The sequence below is a fragment of the Galeopterus variegatus genome, unplaced genomic scaffold (genome assembly GCF_000696425.1).
Source record: "Galeopterus variegatus unplaced genomic scaffold, G_variegatus-3.0.2 Scaffold5109, whole genome shotgun sequence".
NCBI lineage: Eukaryota > Metazoa > Chordata > Mammalia > Dermoptera > Cynocephalidae > Galeopterus > Galeopterus variegatus.
Genome location: NW_007731220.1, coordinates 137,534 through 153,869, shown reverse-complemented (window position 1 = coordinate 153,869; position 16,336 = coordinate 137,534). Strand labels below are relative to the sequence as shown.

The 16,336-nt window shown below is 39.7% G+C and overlaps 1 protein-coding gene across 1 annotated transcript in view; it reads right to left on the bottom strand.

Moving 5' to 3' along the window:
• Window positions 1-8,806: 8,806 nt before the first annotated feature.
• Window positions 8,807-16,336, bottom strand: part of LOC103604382 (zinc finger protein 665-like) — a 28,972-nt gene continuing 21,442 nt past the window's right edge. Inside the window, exons 3-4 of the mRNA XM_008588943.1 lie at window positions 13,475-13,601; window positions 8,807-11,522 (exon numbers count right to left, since the gene is read on the bottom strand). Of these exons, the coding sequence (XP_008587165.1) occupies window positions 8,953-11,522; window positions 13,475-13,601 (2,697 nt within the window). The 3' untranslated portion in view covers window positions 8,807-8,952. The remainder of the gene's footprint in view (window positions 11,523-13,474; window positions 13,602-16,336) is intronic.

Sequence of the window (16,336 nt, the reverse complement as noted above, 5' to 3'; positions counted from 1 at the left end):
AAGTCCAATGTCAGATTTTATGTGTACCTTGATTCTGGGATGAACATGTTCCAGTCAGCAGATCTGGTCTCAAGATGGGGGTAATGAACTTCTGTAAGTCAGTGCCAGGAGCCTTTTAATCGCATTTGAGAAAGGAAGAGGCTTGAAACAGTTCCTTTTCAGCCTGGGTTGTCTAGATTTTATCTTTAAGTTTAATTTATCTATCTTTTAGGTATTAGTTATCATCTCAGCACTGCACAAACACTGTTTTGTGAGGATTGGCATTTCTATACAGATTTAATAATGAGTACATAGTTTAAAAGTGAAATGCAGAGTAAAAATACCAGCAACATGACCATTCCAGGTTGTGTAATGGTTGTAAGCCATCAACCTAGACTTAAAAGCATTCAATTAAATAAATCAAATGATATTGGAGAACTAGGTGAGGCTTGCAGTACTCTTATGGCTTGTTCTCTTATTTGATGCAAATGACTCTCTATTGCCCCAGAAGAGCTTACCCAGTCACAGCATGTAGTGTTAGCAATAACATAGACAACATCTTCCTGAACTAATAATCAAGAACAATTCTATTATCTAAAACTACCCTGGCTAGAGATGTTAATGTGCTGTTGCTCAGCAATAGCTTTTACAGTGGAATCTGCAAAACTTCATAGGGCGACAGGTAGATTTCTTATCATTCTTTAATTAGTGGCTATACTATATGTGGTTCAAAAGATCTGCCAAAGGAGGCAAATCTAGAATCCCATAATTCACCAAGCAAAACATACTTGACCCCTTGATGTAGTGAGTGGGGACTAGTCCAGTGAATATTCTGGTGATCAGCTTTAGATTTATTATGTGTTGATAACAGAGAAGTCAAACATTCCAATCCACATTGGTCTCCTGCTGCCCAGCTGACTAAACATTAAGAGGCCCAAATAGAAGTATCCCACTCACAAATGTAATATGAGTACAGACAATTCTTCCACCTGTGAATTATTATATGTAATGAAATTAAACCAGGAGTTAGTTATACTACTACATATTGCTAATGATGACTCCTTTGGGGACTGGTTTCAATAACACTTAAAAAATATCTTAGGGAGAACCAAGGAATGTTTTAAGGAAGAACCATTACACATTTCTAGGGTCCTGAGACTGGGTAAAGCCTTGGTTTGACTCTGCCTGTGGCCTGGGACAGAATGCTTCCCAAACCCCCTGGTCTCTGGACTTCTCGCATTCTGGTCCCCCAACGCAGAGGGATAAGGTCTGAGACCATCTCGCCATAAGTACAGAGGGTCTGGAACCCACCAGACCCTCAGAATTTTAAAAAGAGGGTAAACAAGCTGGAATCCAAAGCCAGTCAGTTCCATGCTATAGTTCCCACTGGTTTACTTAGAAAAAGAAATGTAACTTGAGGCTATGTGTAGTTTGCTCACTTATGGGCACAAGATATATAACTGACACTTTTGCCAGGAATATGTGAAAAATTCAGAGTGTTCAGAAAGTCAATCAATCTGGTCTTCAGTTTTGTGTACCTGAGGTAGGTTTCAAATCCCCCAATGTGCATAAACCCAATGAAAGGAGTGAAGGCGTGCACCTCCTGGGCCCAAATACATTGAATTAAGTACAAAGAGCATTCTCCTCTGGACAGGCTCCCACACCAGGTAGGTCAGTGACATGATGTGGTTAATGAGAGGCCCACCCAGGCTTTCAGGCTAGAGAACACGGTTTTCATGGAAGAATGAGAGAATAAGGCATGATGGACCAACTTTACAGCAAGCCTGAGACCTTGAGCAACAACCCTAAAACTCAAATTCTCATTTTTCTATCTAGGAGATGGGGTTAATCACACCTGTGTTAGACATGAATTTTTGATACATTATCAAAACAGCTTTTACATCCAGTGGAAATTAGAGAATACACTGAATAAGAATAAATAAATCACATGTACAAACTGGTATTTGGAGTAACCTGTGCTTCTGCACAGAAATTGAAACAATTAACAAAGTGAGGAGACAACCACAGACTCAGAGTAAATATCTGCAAACTACATCTGATAAATGGTTAATATCCAAAACATATAAAACACTCAAAGTACCCAATAACACCCCCCCAAATAACTCTATTCAAAAATTGAGCAAAGAACCTGAATAGACATTTTTGAAAAGACATGAAATCACCAATAGAAGTATAAAGAAAATCCTCAACTCCACTGATCCTGAGAAACTCAATTTAAAAACCACAATGAGAACACTTCACACCTGTTAGAATGTCAATTATCAGAAAGATGAAAGATAACTGTTCATGAGCGTGTGAAGAAAACAGAACACTTGTACACTGTCGGTGGAAGTGTAAGTTAGAACACCATTTTGGAAAGTAGCATAAATTTTTCTCAGAGTGCTAAAAAGAAATCTCCCATAGATCTAAAAACTCCACTTCTGAGTATGTATTCAAATGAATTGAAATCAGTTTGTCAGAGATGTCACCATTCCAATATTCACCGCATCATTATTCACAACAGGCAACATATCAAAACTACAAAGATGCTCAATACCAAAACTACACAAATGAATGGATAAAATAAATATGCATATAAAAAATGTAATTCTATTCAACTTTAGGAAAACACAAATTTTCAATTGTGACAAGGTGGCTAAATCTAGAGGACATCATATTAGGTAAAATAATCCAGGCGCACAAAACAAACCAAACAAACAAAAAAACTACCACATGATTTTATTTATATGTAGTCTAAAAAATTCAAACTAAGAGAAAAAGAAAATAGACTGGAGGTTACCAGAAGCTGAGGGATAGGATGAGGGTCAAAGGTAAATGTGGACATGTTGTTCAAATGCTACAAAGTGTAATTTGGCAGGAGGAATAAGTTCTGTGATGTACTGCACAGCATGGTGAATATAGTTAACAGTAATGCATTGTATATTTCAAAGTTGCTAACAGTGGATTTTAAATGTTCTCACCATGAAATAATATGTGACATAATGAATGTTAATCAGTCTGATTTTATCATTTCACAATGTATACATGTGTTGAAACATCATGTTGTACCTCATGAACATATAGTTATAATCCGTCAATTAAAAGAAAATAAAAAATTTAAAAGGCAGGAATTGCCCAAATGAATTAAAAAAAAAAAAAAACCCAACAGAGAAAAAACTAAATATTGTGCACAGGAAAAACACTTTAAATTCAAAGATACAAATAGGTTGAAAGTTAATGGATAGCAAAAGATATGCAATGTAAACAGAATCCAAAGACAGCTATGCTGGCTGGCCATAATAATATCAGACAACATAAATATTAAAACAAAAATGTTACTGGGGATAAAGAGGGGCATTTAAAATGACAAAAGTGTCAGTCATGAGAACATCATGACAATTATAGATACACATGCATCAAACACAGAAGCCCAACTTTAAATGAAAATAATTAGGAAAGAAGTTAAGAGAGAAGTAGACTGTTCCATATAAATATCTGGAGACATCCAGGGCAACTTTCACTAATGGATAGAACAACAATGCAAAGCATTAGCAAAGGTATAGGAGTCCTGGACAGCATTATAAAGCAACTGGACTTTACAGATATGTATACGTACAACAGACCACCCAACAACAGATGCATTCTGTTCAAGTGCACATGGAAAGATCCCAGAAAACATCACTTACTAGGCCATAAAATAGCCTCAATAAATGTGAAGATTGAAATCACAGAAAGTAAGTTCTCTGACTGCAATGGATTTAAAATGAAAATGATAAACTGAAGGATATGTCAGTAGTTCACAATTATGTGGAAGTTAAACAACAACTACAAACAGCCAGTAAGTCATAAAATCACACAAAAAGTTAGAAACATTTTAAGACTGAAAACAAAAACATGACATACCAAAACTTATAAAGGGATTAGAATGAAATTTATAGCTGTAAATATCTATACTTTGAAAAGATCTGAAATCAAAAAGCTAACTTTCCAACCAAAAAAGAAGAAAAAGATAGAAAAACTAAACCCCTAAAGAACAGAAAAAAGAAAATACAGATCAGAGAATGATAAATACTGGTGCTGTAGTTTCTGCCCACTGGTACTACAGATTTGGGGACAGAAGGGTGACAAGTGGAAGTGACTTCTCTGCCCAACAGGGCCCTGCAACACCTGCATTCAGCCACACCTTAGGTTCTATGTTGGACCCCATTTTGTTTTACATTTACCCCTCTTTGGGACCTGGGTTTCCTCCCCCTCACTAGGCTTCTGAGGACAGAGAAGAGGCCACTGCAGACTCCAGGATGCTCCTTCAGTGAAAACAGGCTCTGGGCCATTGTTAGGTCTGCAGACCTATGTGCAAGAAGAACCATGCACAAGGCAATGCACAACTGGAGCTGGGATTTACTCTGTTGCCCCTCTTAGTGGCAAGATACAAACATAGCACTCCATCACTGCAGATATAAACACAAGACATTCCTGAAGTACAGAGAACGTGGTACATAATCATATCTACTATGTGGTCCCATTTGTGGCAAGATACAAACATAGCACTCCATCACTGCAGATATAAACACAAGATATTCCTGAAGTACAAAGCACATGGTACATAATAGTATCCATTATGTGGTCCCATTTAAAAATATGAGGAATAGGAATAAAGGATACATCTTCCTTCCAGACACTACTTCTCACTAAATAGAATATGATAAGCACTACTATTCACAGCAGTTTAAATGATTGCTGATTTAATCTCTTAACACGTATGTGCCTGATCTTTGCCTTCTCATGGAAGTATTTCTATTCAACCCACTGACTGGCTCCATGTAAACTTCAAATATTAGAGAGAGAGAAAAAAAAACATTTACTTAAGAGACAGTTTGTAATAATGGCCATACAAATTTCCTACAAATCTCCTACAATAGGAGAGTAGGAATAAAGTAAGAAGCAAAGTACTTTAGGCAATAAGTTTAATAAAATATAAACAAGTGACATTTAATATCAAAAATTCTGAGGTAAGCCTTCCAGTCAAGATGGCAGAACAGATGGTCCCCAGCATCACTCTGACAAATCAACCAATTTACAACCAGTATAAAGCAATGACAGCCAGGGTTGGGCTGCCAGAGCTCGGGGGAAGAGGAGAGACCTATGGAGTTGAAGGCAGGAGAAACCACGATGAGAGAAAGGATCGCTCCCACCATTTTGAGCCCCAGCCACTTTAAGGCTGGAGCTGGTGAACACAAAGAGTGAGAGATTTCAAAAGCCACAGCTGTGCCCTTCATGTGAAGTTGCCTGGAAGTGGCAAGGGAGAAGAGGGACTTAGTGGCCCTCAGGCCAGCAAGACCACTAACAGTGTTTCTGTGGACCCACATAGGAGGAGCCAGAGACAACAGAATAAAGTAACCACTGAGAGGCCAGTGAGTCATGAAAAGGGACCAGTGCATGGCCTGTCCTATGCAAAGTGTTTGGAGTTTGGGCAGCTGGGGAGATGGCCCAACAGGGGAACATTGGTGCACAGTATAGACAGATGATCTGCTCTCCAATCAGCAGAGGGTCACTCATTGTAGACTGGTCAGGAATATAGAATTGCTGGGGTTGCAGTTTGGCAAAGACTCAGGCTCAGACCAGAGTTTCCACACAACCCAGTTGTACCAGACCTCATGAGAGCAGGAAGTACATACAAGATCAACCATCAAAACATGAGCTGCACAGAAAGCCTTCCCCAGGGAATCAGTGGCAAAGCAGCAATTTAGCTAAACCACAGGGCTCAAGTGCTGGTCCCCATGGGAAGTTCCTCCATTTTAGAATTAAGCCAAAGACAAATTAATTCCAGTGCAGTTTAAGTGGTGGGAACGGTGACTAACACAGAAGTGAAAGAAAAACCAAAATATCCACACATCAGAGACAAAGTTTGATCTTTATGAGTAACGGTCTTAACACCACCAAAGAACACCTATAAAACCTAGAAGGGCTGGAAGCCCCTGGGCTCAAAAGCCAGGGAAGTGGGAGGGCCAAGGGCCTCAGCCATACACACCCAACATCCAGAACTAGCCCAGAGATAACCACTTAGTCTCCACAGGAAGCACCCTGGGCCACTGAGCCAGGGCATTGAGGGGCCAAGGGCCCCAGCCACACACCCCCACCATCTGCATCCAAACAAGCCACTGCAGGAAGCACCATGGGCCCTTGGAGGAATGAGGGCACAGGTTTTAATCATGCTCCACCTCATTCCCCATCTTCAAACCCTATTTCCCCTCCCACTTCTCCTCCCCAACTGCTCCACAAGATCTTAGAAGGAGGCATGGAGCCAAGGAAAGCTGAATACAGCCAAAACTAGGCAAGCAGCTGCCACTGTCTGGGCCCTACCAGTGTCCAGAGACCTGGAGCTTGGGAAAGCTGAACCAAGCCAGAACTAGGAAAGCCACCACCACCACCCTGGGCCACACCAGGATACTAAGGCATGAAGTGAGGGGAACCTGAACCCAGCCACAACCAGGTAAAGAGCATACCCAAAACACCATTTTCATTCAGGTAGCCCATATAGCCACAACTGCCATGGCTACTGCAAAAGCAGCTACGCTCTACAGCAGCAGTCACAGCCACTGTGCATGATACACCAGACTCCCAACTGCACTGACACAAGGAGAGGCACCAGTGGAGACAAAAAACAACACTCTCCACAAAGCACACTACAGAGTAAAAGAAGCATCTGATTTATGATAATGGGAGGACTTGATCACATCTGTCTCAGTACTGGACAGATCATCTATGCAACAAACCAACAGAGGATCATTTAATCTATCAGATGGAGAGAACAAATCTATGGTGACTAGAAGGGGGAGAGGAAGTGGAAGGGTAGAGATTGGATAAGGGGCATAAAGAATAAGTATGGTTTATAACAATGAATAGGCTAATAAAAAAAACTCTGATGTAAGTCACACTATTATCCTCTGTATAAGTATTTCCTATCTGTAGTTGTCCTGGCTTCTACCAAAGTAAATTTTTATCACATGATTATACGCATAAATGCAGCATACTTGGGGCTGTTTTCTGCATTATAGGTTGTGTAGCAACATCTCTGGCCTCTTTCCACTAGACCTTTTAACTTCTAGTTATGACAACAAAAACATCTTCAGACATAACCATATATCCACTGGCAGGCAATATCACCACTCATATTTAACTGCAGTTAGTCAAAACTTTTAAAATAGTTTTGGTCCTACATTTATTAATTCTATTAGAAAATTTGCATTCACATTACATAAATTGATAATTTTCATTTCAAATTATCTGATTTATAGGCATAAGTTATGTTGAAAGATTTGACACATTAAAGATATTGATGAAGATAAACTTATTGTCACTATTCAATAAGTCCCCACCTGGTAAGGTGTTCCATATGTATTGCATGGTTTCTCCCCATTAATTGAATTTTCCCATAAGCAGACTTGGGTGTAAAAGGTGACAAATACAGGTTTCCCTTCCATGTGAATATTCTCATATTCAAGAACAGGTAACTTCTCTCAGAAAGTTCATAAAGTCAGCCCTGTGGGCTACTTGTGTCATAACACAAAGAGATCACAAATGATATGGGAATCTATAATAAGCATTTCTTACATAAGTGTGAATAAAGAATTTGGGGACAGAGTTGAAGACCTACAGTTTCTTCAATTCAGTCTGTCTTACATTACGGTGAATTTCTCCCACCTATGGCCCCTGACTCTACCCTAGGAGTTCATCTGCCCTTCAGTCCCAAAGAATGAGAAATCAGGAACAATTGTGTACTTTTTTTATTGTCTGGCCTGAAAGTAATGTTTATCACCTGTATCCATACTCCCCTGAACACAGCTACATTACACGGTTCCACAAACAATAATTAAAGGCTGAGATTGTAGGCATATGTACAAGAGAAAAATAGCATTTTTAGAACATACCCAGTCTAATCCATGCAGAACTCCCCCCCCTGTGTAAATTATCTCATGCCTGCTGCAGTGTGAGTTCATTTTATTTTCTTTTTCCCCCCCAGTGGCTGGCCAGTACAGGGACCCATGGTGTTATCAGCACCATGGTCTAACCAACAATATACTAACTATAGCCAGCCCTATAACTGCTGAAAAACGATGTTTTCACAATTATTGACTCCCTTCTACATCTAAGGGTTGCACATCTGCTGATTCGACCACTTATAAAAACGAAAAGAAAAAAAGCAATAACACAAATAAAAAACAACATGGTATAACAATTATTTACAAGGAATTCTTCTCTATTCAATAATATAGATATTCTACTCAAGATGTGAAGAACACAGAAAAAAGTTCATAGGTAAAATTGAAACAGTACACAATGTATAGAAGGGGCTTCATCATTTCTAAGTGTTTTCATCAACAGGTGCTCCAGGAACCACCCTCCGATACCAAGGGACAGTTGTGCATTTATAGGGCTACTTCTTGGTGTGAGTTCTGATGAAATGTGATGTGATTTATGGCAAAAACCTTCTCCCATAGTCATTACGTTAATAGGAATTTTTCCCATGTGTGAATTTGTTCATGTCTATTATGGTGAGTTCCAGCAAAGTTTTCCCACATACCTTACATTCACATGGTTTCCCACCTATGTGAATTCTTTGATGGCCACTGAAGTGACTTTTGGTTAAAAGCTTTTCCATATCCTTTGCAGTTATATATGGTTATTCACCTGTGTGAGTTCTCTGATGAATGCTAAAGTATGACTTTGCTGAAAGCTTTTCCACATTCTCAACATTCACATGGTTTTTCACCTGTGTGAATTCTCTGATGCCCGCTGAGGTGTGCCTTGTGGTTAAAAGCTTTTCCAGTCTTTACATTCATATGGTTTCTCATCTCTGTGAATTTTCTGGTGCCAGCTGAGGTATGACTTGTGGTTAAAAGCTTTTCCATCCTTTGCATTTATGGTTTCTCACCTGTATGACTTCTCTGATGCCTGTTGAGGTGTGACTTTTGGTTAAGTTTTTCCACATTCTCTACATTCATACAGTTTCTCACATGTGTGAATCCTCTCATAGCCACTTAAATTTTGCTTAAAAGCTTTCCTGCTTTCTTTACATTCATATGGATTCTCACCTGTGTGAATTTTCTGATGCCTGCTGAGGTGTGGCTTTCGGGTAAAAGTCTTTCCACATTCTCTACATTCATATGCTTTCTCACCTGTGTGACTTCTCAGATGCCTGCTGAGCTGTGACTTTCGCTTAAAAGTCTTTCTACATTCTCTACATTCATATGGTTTCTCACCTGTGTGAATTCTCTGATGAATACTGAGGTATGACTTTAGGCTAAAAGCTTTTCCACAGTCTTTACATTCATATGGTTTCTCACCGGTGTGAATTCTCTGATGAATCGTGAGCTTTGAATTTTGGTTAAAAGTTTTTCCACATTCTCTACATTCATATGGTTTCTCACCTGTGTGAATTCTCTGATGAATGCTGAGGTATGACTTTAGGCTAAAGGCCTTTCTACATTCTCTACATTCGTATGGTTTCTCACCTGTGTGACTTCTCTCATGCCTGCTGAGGTGTGACTTTCGGTTAAAAGCTTTTCCACAGTCTTTACATTCATATGGTTTCTCACCTGTGTGACTTCTCTGATGAATGTTGAGCTGTGACTTTCGGTTAAAAGCTTTTCCACATTCTTTACATTCATATGGTTTCTCACCTGTATGAGTTATCTCATGCCTGCTGAGGTCTGACTTGTGGTTAAAAGTTTTTCCACATTCTCTACATTCATATGGTTTCTCACCTGTGTGAGTTCTCTGATGAGTGATGAGGTGTGACTTTTGGTTAAAAGTTTTTCCACAATCTCTACATTCATATGGTTTCTCACCTGTGTGAGTTCTCTGATGAATGCTGAGCTGTGACTTTTGGTTAAAAGTTTTTCCACATTCTCTACATTCATATGGTTTCTCACCTGTGTGAGTTCTCTGATGAATGCTGAGCTGTGACTTTTGGTTAAAAGTTTTTCCACATTCTCTACATTCATATGGTTTCTCACCTGTGTGAATTCTCTGATGAATGCTGAGCTGTGACTTTCGCTTCAAAGTCTTTCCACATTCTCTACATTCATATGGTTTCTCCCCTGTGTGAATTCTCTCATGCCTGCTGAGGTGTGACTTTCGGTTAAAAGCTTTTCCACATTCTCTACATTCATATGGTTTGTCACATGTGTGAATTCTTTGATGAATACTGAGCCGTAACTTGTGGTTAAAAGCTTTTCCACATTCTTTACACTCATAAGGTTTCTCACCTGTATGAATTTTCTGATGCCGGCTGAGGTGTGACTTTCGCTTAAAAGTCTTTCCACATTCTCTACATTCATATGGTTTGTCACATGTGTGAATTCTCTCATGCAAGCTGAAATCTGAGTTTTGGTTAAAAGCTTTTCCACTTTCTCTACATTCATACGGATTCTCACCTGTGTGAGTTCTGGGTTGAATACTGAGGCTTGACTCTTGGTTAAAAGTTTTTCCACATTCCCAACATTCGTGTGGTTTCTCACCTGTGTGAATTCTCTGATGACTGCTACAGTGTGACTTTTGGAGAAAGGTTTTACCACATTTATTACTGTAAAATGCTTTTTTATATTCTTTACATGGTTTCTCATTGGGGTGAACTCTCTGATACACAGTGAGAGCAGACTCATGGTAGAAAAATTTTGTACAGTCATTACATCCATCTGCTATTTCACCTGTGTGAATTCTATCAGGATGGCTGAGGACTGGATTCTTACAGAAGCTTTTTCCACAGTTAATACTTCCATAGTACATTTCTCCTGTTTGAGTTCCCTGGTGCATTGTAAGGTCTGCCTTCTGACAAAAAATTTTCTCATTTTCATTACAACCATAAAGGCTCTCCTTTGTAGGTGTTCTCTGATGTGAGGTAAGGTATAATTTCTTAATAAAAGACTTCCCAGATTCAGTATATTTATAGTGTTTCTCTCCCGTGTGCATAATCTGATGTTTAGTGAGTTCAGGCTTTCTATAGAACATTTTCCCACATATACCACATGGAAAAGTTTTCCTTTCTACCTGACTTATTTCCTGGACAATGACAGCTGACTTACCATAGCCTTTCCCATATTCACTATACTTATAGGTGTTCTCATCCATGTGAATCTTTTTATGCTTAAATATTGGCTCTGTGTTGGAGGATTTTGCTTTTCCACTGTATTCTGAAAGCTGCTTCCAAGTTTGAATATTGTGATGCTGACTAAGAGGCTCACAATGTCTGGGCAATTTTCCAGTTATATGATGGTCCTCAGGTTTCTCTCCAGCAGGCATCTCATCAGGTTCTCTATGAAGAAGTGTATTCTGACATATGTAAAACTCCTCATTTCCCTTTTCTGAATACTTTCCGTTATTTATAATCAGATTTAAAACATGACATGAATTCAAATAAAATGATTTGCCTAATACAACACTCTCCTCAGCTGATGTGCTGCTATTGGTGATTACAATTTGCTGCAAGCATCTACCATGACTTTCTTGGTTCCTCTCCATGAGGTCATCACCTATCAGGACATCTGAAATGGAAAAAAATAACATAATGAACCACACATGAGCACATCTCATTGATTGCTCAAGTAAAGGTACAGAAGTGCCTTCCAATCATAGTTAACAAAATATTTTATTAAAAAAATCAATAATGGATATTGGTTTCATGAGTTTTTGGAGTTTTTTCTTACTGACAAGGTAATATTGTACTAATATATTTTCTGTTATATCATGTTTTCATTTGTTCATTTTTAAATTTTAACTTACGAGTAAGTACTTGTTAAAAACTTTTCTGCCTCCTTGTAGATTTCAACTAAGCACCTTTCATTTCTTTACACCATTTTCTGTTTCATTTTTACAATGATGGGTGTATCCTGCTGCTATTTTCTCATTATTTCACAATGAAGATGGATAGATTTTCCATCATCACCTACTTTCAGGTATGGAAGTGAGCCAATTTTTTTATCAAACGCAGGAACATGGCCGAGGACTAGGATTTTGCATTTATGTTTGTGTTTTACACTCCTTTAGAAAATGGGTATAGGAATGTGGAAGTTTTCCAAAGAATAAAATATTATTTTCTCCACCATAAAGACAGCTTCCTCCAAGTTTTTCATTTAACGTGACTTCCTCTCCTTCTCATAAACCATTGCAATAAAGGAAACATCAGTTCTCCATCCTAGACACCCACTTCTGTCCTAATATTCAGTTCTGCATCCAGGGCTGTTCCCACCATCTTTGAAATATGTTCTGTTGAGTGCTTCTCAAATCAACTTGTATCCTATTCCCAATTTCTGGTACATGAACCACCACTTGATAATTCATTTCTTGTGAAAGCTTTAGTGCAATGAAGTTTTCCTGGTATTCTATTCTCATAAAATGACTGCCCTGCACATTTCTCATTTTGTTTTTTTTTCTGAATGATTTCCACAAACAAAAAAAATGCTAACCTTGAAATCTACTCGCAATCAACAATCTTATCCCAACAACATGGAACCCTTAGTTCACATGGTCTTACCACCCAGAATCTTCTGGTTTTCCTTCAAAGTCAAGGACCACCCTTTTCCATTCTCCCATGCAGGTTTCCCCTCAGCTTCCTGATTTTTGATGTGGTGGTACAAGGCTTACTGCTGTGTCTCTCCATATTTTCTTACTGAATTGCTATGGGATACCCTGCACTACTTTGGGGTTCAGTGAGGAGTCCCCACCAGAACAAAGGCCCTCAGCAGATGCAACCCCTTGAATTTGAAATGCTGAGCCTCCACAATACACTTGTAAAAACAATTTATTTATAAATTACCCAGTTGCAGGTACTCTGTCAGAAACGACAGAAAACAAACAGATACAGTATGACAAAAAATTACCTGAGAATTGAAGAACAAGCAGAACTGAAAGTGTTAAGAAAGCAAGTAGAAAAAAAATTGTCAAAGAAGGGAAATGTAGGAATTAGATTTGGGATACATACAAAACAGATCCAGCCAAATAAAATATTGGGATGTACATGGGACACCCCACCTTGGAGATTACAGGATTGCAGATGAGCCATCCTCAAATCTGTGACTTGGGGGAAAATTGCTAGAAACAGCTGAACACTTCCAACATCTAATGAGCTTTACTTTTCTTGGCTTCTGCACTGTATGTGCTAACAAATCTTGCAGGATCTGGTCTGGGCATTCTTCTACTGTCCATGGCTCTGCTCCTTCTAACTTGACAATCACCTCAGCTTTGTTAATGCAATGTTTTGTTAATGCGAAGAAATGTAGGACTTTGTACAACTGCTAAGTCTGATCCTTGGAAGAATGGCAAGAGCTCAGCTTCAGATGTTGTGCAATAAAGAGACAAATTTGAACCTTGTGAGAGAGAGCATGTTTTCAAAAAATGTAATCTTACCAAAATACCATGAAATCCTATAAATGGTTCCTATATTTATGAACAAAAAAGAAACTGTTTCTCTTGAACGTTACTGGGAAGTTTTACTCACGCAGGGACACCAGGTTACTGTAGGTCTCCAGCATCACATCCCTATACAAAGTCCTCTGAGCATCATTCAGGTCCTGCCACTCCTCCCAGGTGAAGTCCACAGTCACATCCTCAAATGATACCAACTCCTGGAATAACACATTGTTCTCAACTCAAGTCAACATTTCTGGGTCACAAAACAGAAATCTGGGAGTTCACACCTGTGTGTGTGCATGTGTCATATGTGTCTTATATAAGATGCCACTTTGTTGTACTCCATAGAGTGGAAGGAAGAAAAATCAAAGTACAAATATACTGGTAGTGTAATAAGTTATCAGTAAATAAAATTATATTACAAAACTTAGTTTATACCTTAAGAAATATCCTTATTGCTAGTGATAAAAGTGTGAATAAAATTTTTCTTTTCCAAAGAGTATAAACAGGCATGGAGACATAAGTATAAATACATACCTGAAATACTGTGTTAGATGAGAAAATTTAAACACAAGTTCAATATAGACTAGCATTAGAAACAAATAGAAAATATAGTTTTATTTTGTATTCAGTTTGGACTTCACTGAAATGACAAAGATGTTAAACTGATCCATGTGAACTGCATGGTCTCATGAATATGAGGCAACAGCAAAAGTCCAGTCACAGGAACACAAAGAACCCACCCCACATTAATGAAACTACACACACAGCAACATGTCTGAGTGAATGATCTTGGGTCACATAAGGGAAAAAAACAATATTGAAGCCACTGATTATAGAATGATTCTGCACTTAAATATGGGACCTATTTCAAAGAGTAAAACATTTTGTGTAGTCATCGTTGTTTTTTAACTATTTATCAATTAAAAGTACATAAAAAAGGCATTCCAAGATTTCCTTCCTATGTGCCAAAGGATTGCTTGTGTCTGTACCAGGGTGTACTGCCACTTTCTAAACAACAGGGAGCAAATAATGTGGTCTTGTAAGTACATAACTTTATTTGTATTTTCATAGTCATCCACTACAAGGAGAATGGAATAGGATTTTAGGGAGAGTCAGAGGGAAAAAGAAAACTGTGACAGAAAACCAACTACATTACAACATAGAGAAATAAGCACACAGAAGGGAGACTTAGCACTATAAAAAAGGAAATGGGGAATGAAAAAGCAGAAACAATGTGGTAGTAATTTGCTGTGCAGAAATTAAAAAGAAGAGTTTTACTCTCAGGCTATCTACATAAGCACAGCTAGTTAGGCCCTGGAACTGCAAAAGCTGCAGGTTCGGATCCTATATAGGGATGACCGGTTCGCTCACAGCACTCACTGGCTGAGCATGGTGCAGCTGGTCTCAAAAAGGACAAAAAAAAAAAAAGAAAGAAAAATGGGAGAAAAACATAAAGAGCAAAAGTGAAACAGACTTGAATACATAATACTTGAAATATCTGTGGAAATGTCCAAGTGGCAATTTGGTATATGATCCCAACATTCAAGAAAGTTAAGCTGACAGTAAAGATTTGAAAAGTATCAAAATTTCCATGTTATCTGAAGACATCAGAGTGAATAAACCTGAGGTTGAAAGTTAAAAAAAGGGGCCGGCCCGGTAGCGCAATGCTACAGTGCGCCGCTTGTGAGCGCGGTGGCGCTCCCGCCGAGGGTTCGGATTCCACATACAGACTGGTTCCCGCTCACTGGCTGAGCGAGGTGCGGGCGCAGGACCGAGGGTTGCGATCCCGTTGCCGGTCGCGGTCCGGTACGGGCACGACACTGAGGATTGCGATCCGTTGCCAGACACGAAAAAAGACAAAAAGACAAAAAAAAAAAAAAAGAGAGAGAGTAAAAAAAAGAAGTATAGACTCTGCAGAAACCCTTTATCTTTAAACGCAGGATAGAGGGGAAGAAAGGAAGAGTGGCATTAAATCATGTCGGGCCTTAAAAACTAACGCTACCTTATGTGACATTACAAGCCGCACCATTATGGGCCCACAAGGGCATATTAACATGGCAGCCTAAGACGGCGCTGGGAGGAAGTAGGGTGGGAGTGTCTGCAGGAACCTTGCCTTAGCCCTTATTGGCCAAATACGCACTTCTGTGCTCGTGAACATTGCGTGATTGCAATAGCTAGGCATTGAGACAGGATGCATGCTCTCGTAACCTTTAAGCTGACTGGAGGTTGTAAAAACCTCCCTTCCCCATTTGCCTTTAAAAGCAAGTGCTTGTGTGATAATAAACGGAACTGCTCGACAGAACCCCCGCCACATCTGAGTGTCCTTTATTGGGCTGGTTGGGGCCGGCGGTGTGCTCACCTCTCTACACGGCTCTCTTCCCCCATCTCCTTCCAAAGGGGACCGGAGGGAAAGAGGAATCCAGGCAATTCACTTGTCCGCCAAGGGCTAGAGTTGTTCGGGTCGGTCGGCAGTGGACCCGACAGAGTGGTGCCCCATGTGAGGAGTTTTTTAAAACTCGTGGGTAAAAGGCAAGCGAGTGAGGCCCCTGGCTGCTCAGTCCTGAAAGAAGGTTGGCGAAGGGTGATCAACCAGCGGAGTGGCCCCCGCAACTGCAGTAGTCGCCATGAAGTAATCCTCCTGCATGTCAGGGTGAGTACTATAACAGAGGGAAAGCCCTGCACTTCTCTGCCCTGTTGCTCCCTTTGTCCCGTCCTCACGGGGCAACATGGGAGGTGTGCATGGAAAGAGTGATGAGACAGTCTGCAAAGCTCTAAAGTACATGTTAAAAAGCAGAGGCCTAGAAATATCTGACTCCACGGTCACCAATGCCTGGCATCATGTGGCGAAGGTGGCCCCTTGGGCACCTTCGTCTGACTTGTTCTCATGAGACTTGGGACTGGGTTCAGACCCTGGCCAGAAAGAACGAGATTAGTCATGGGCTAGACT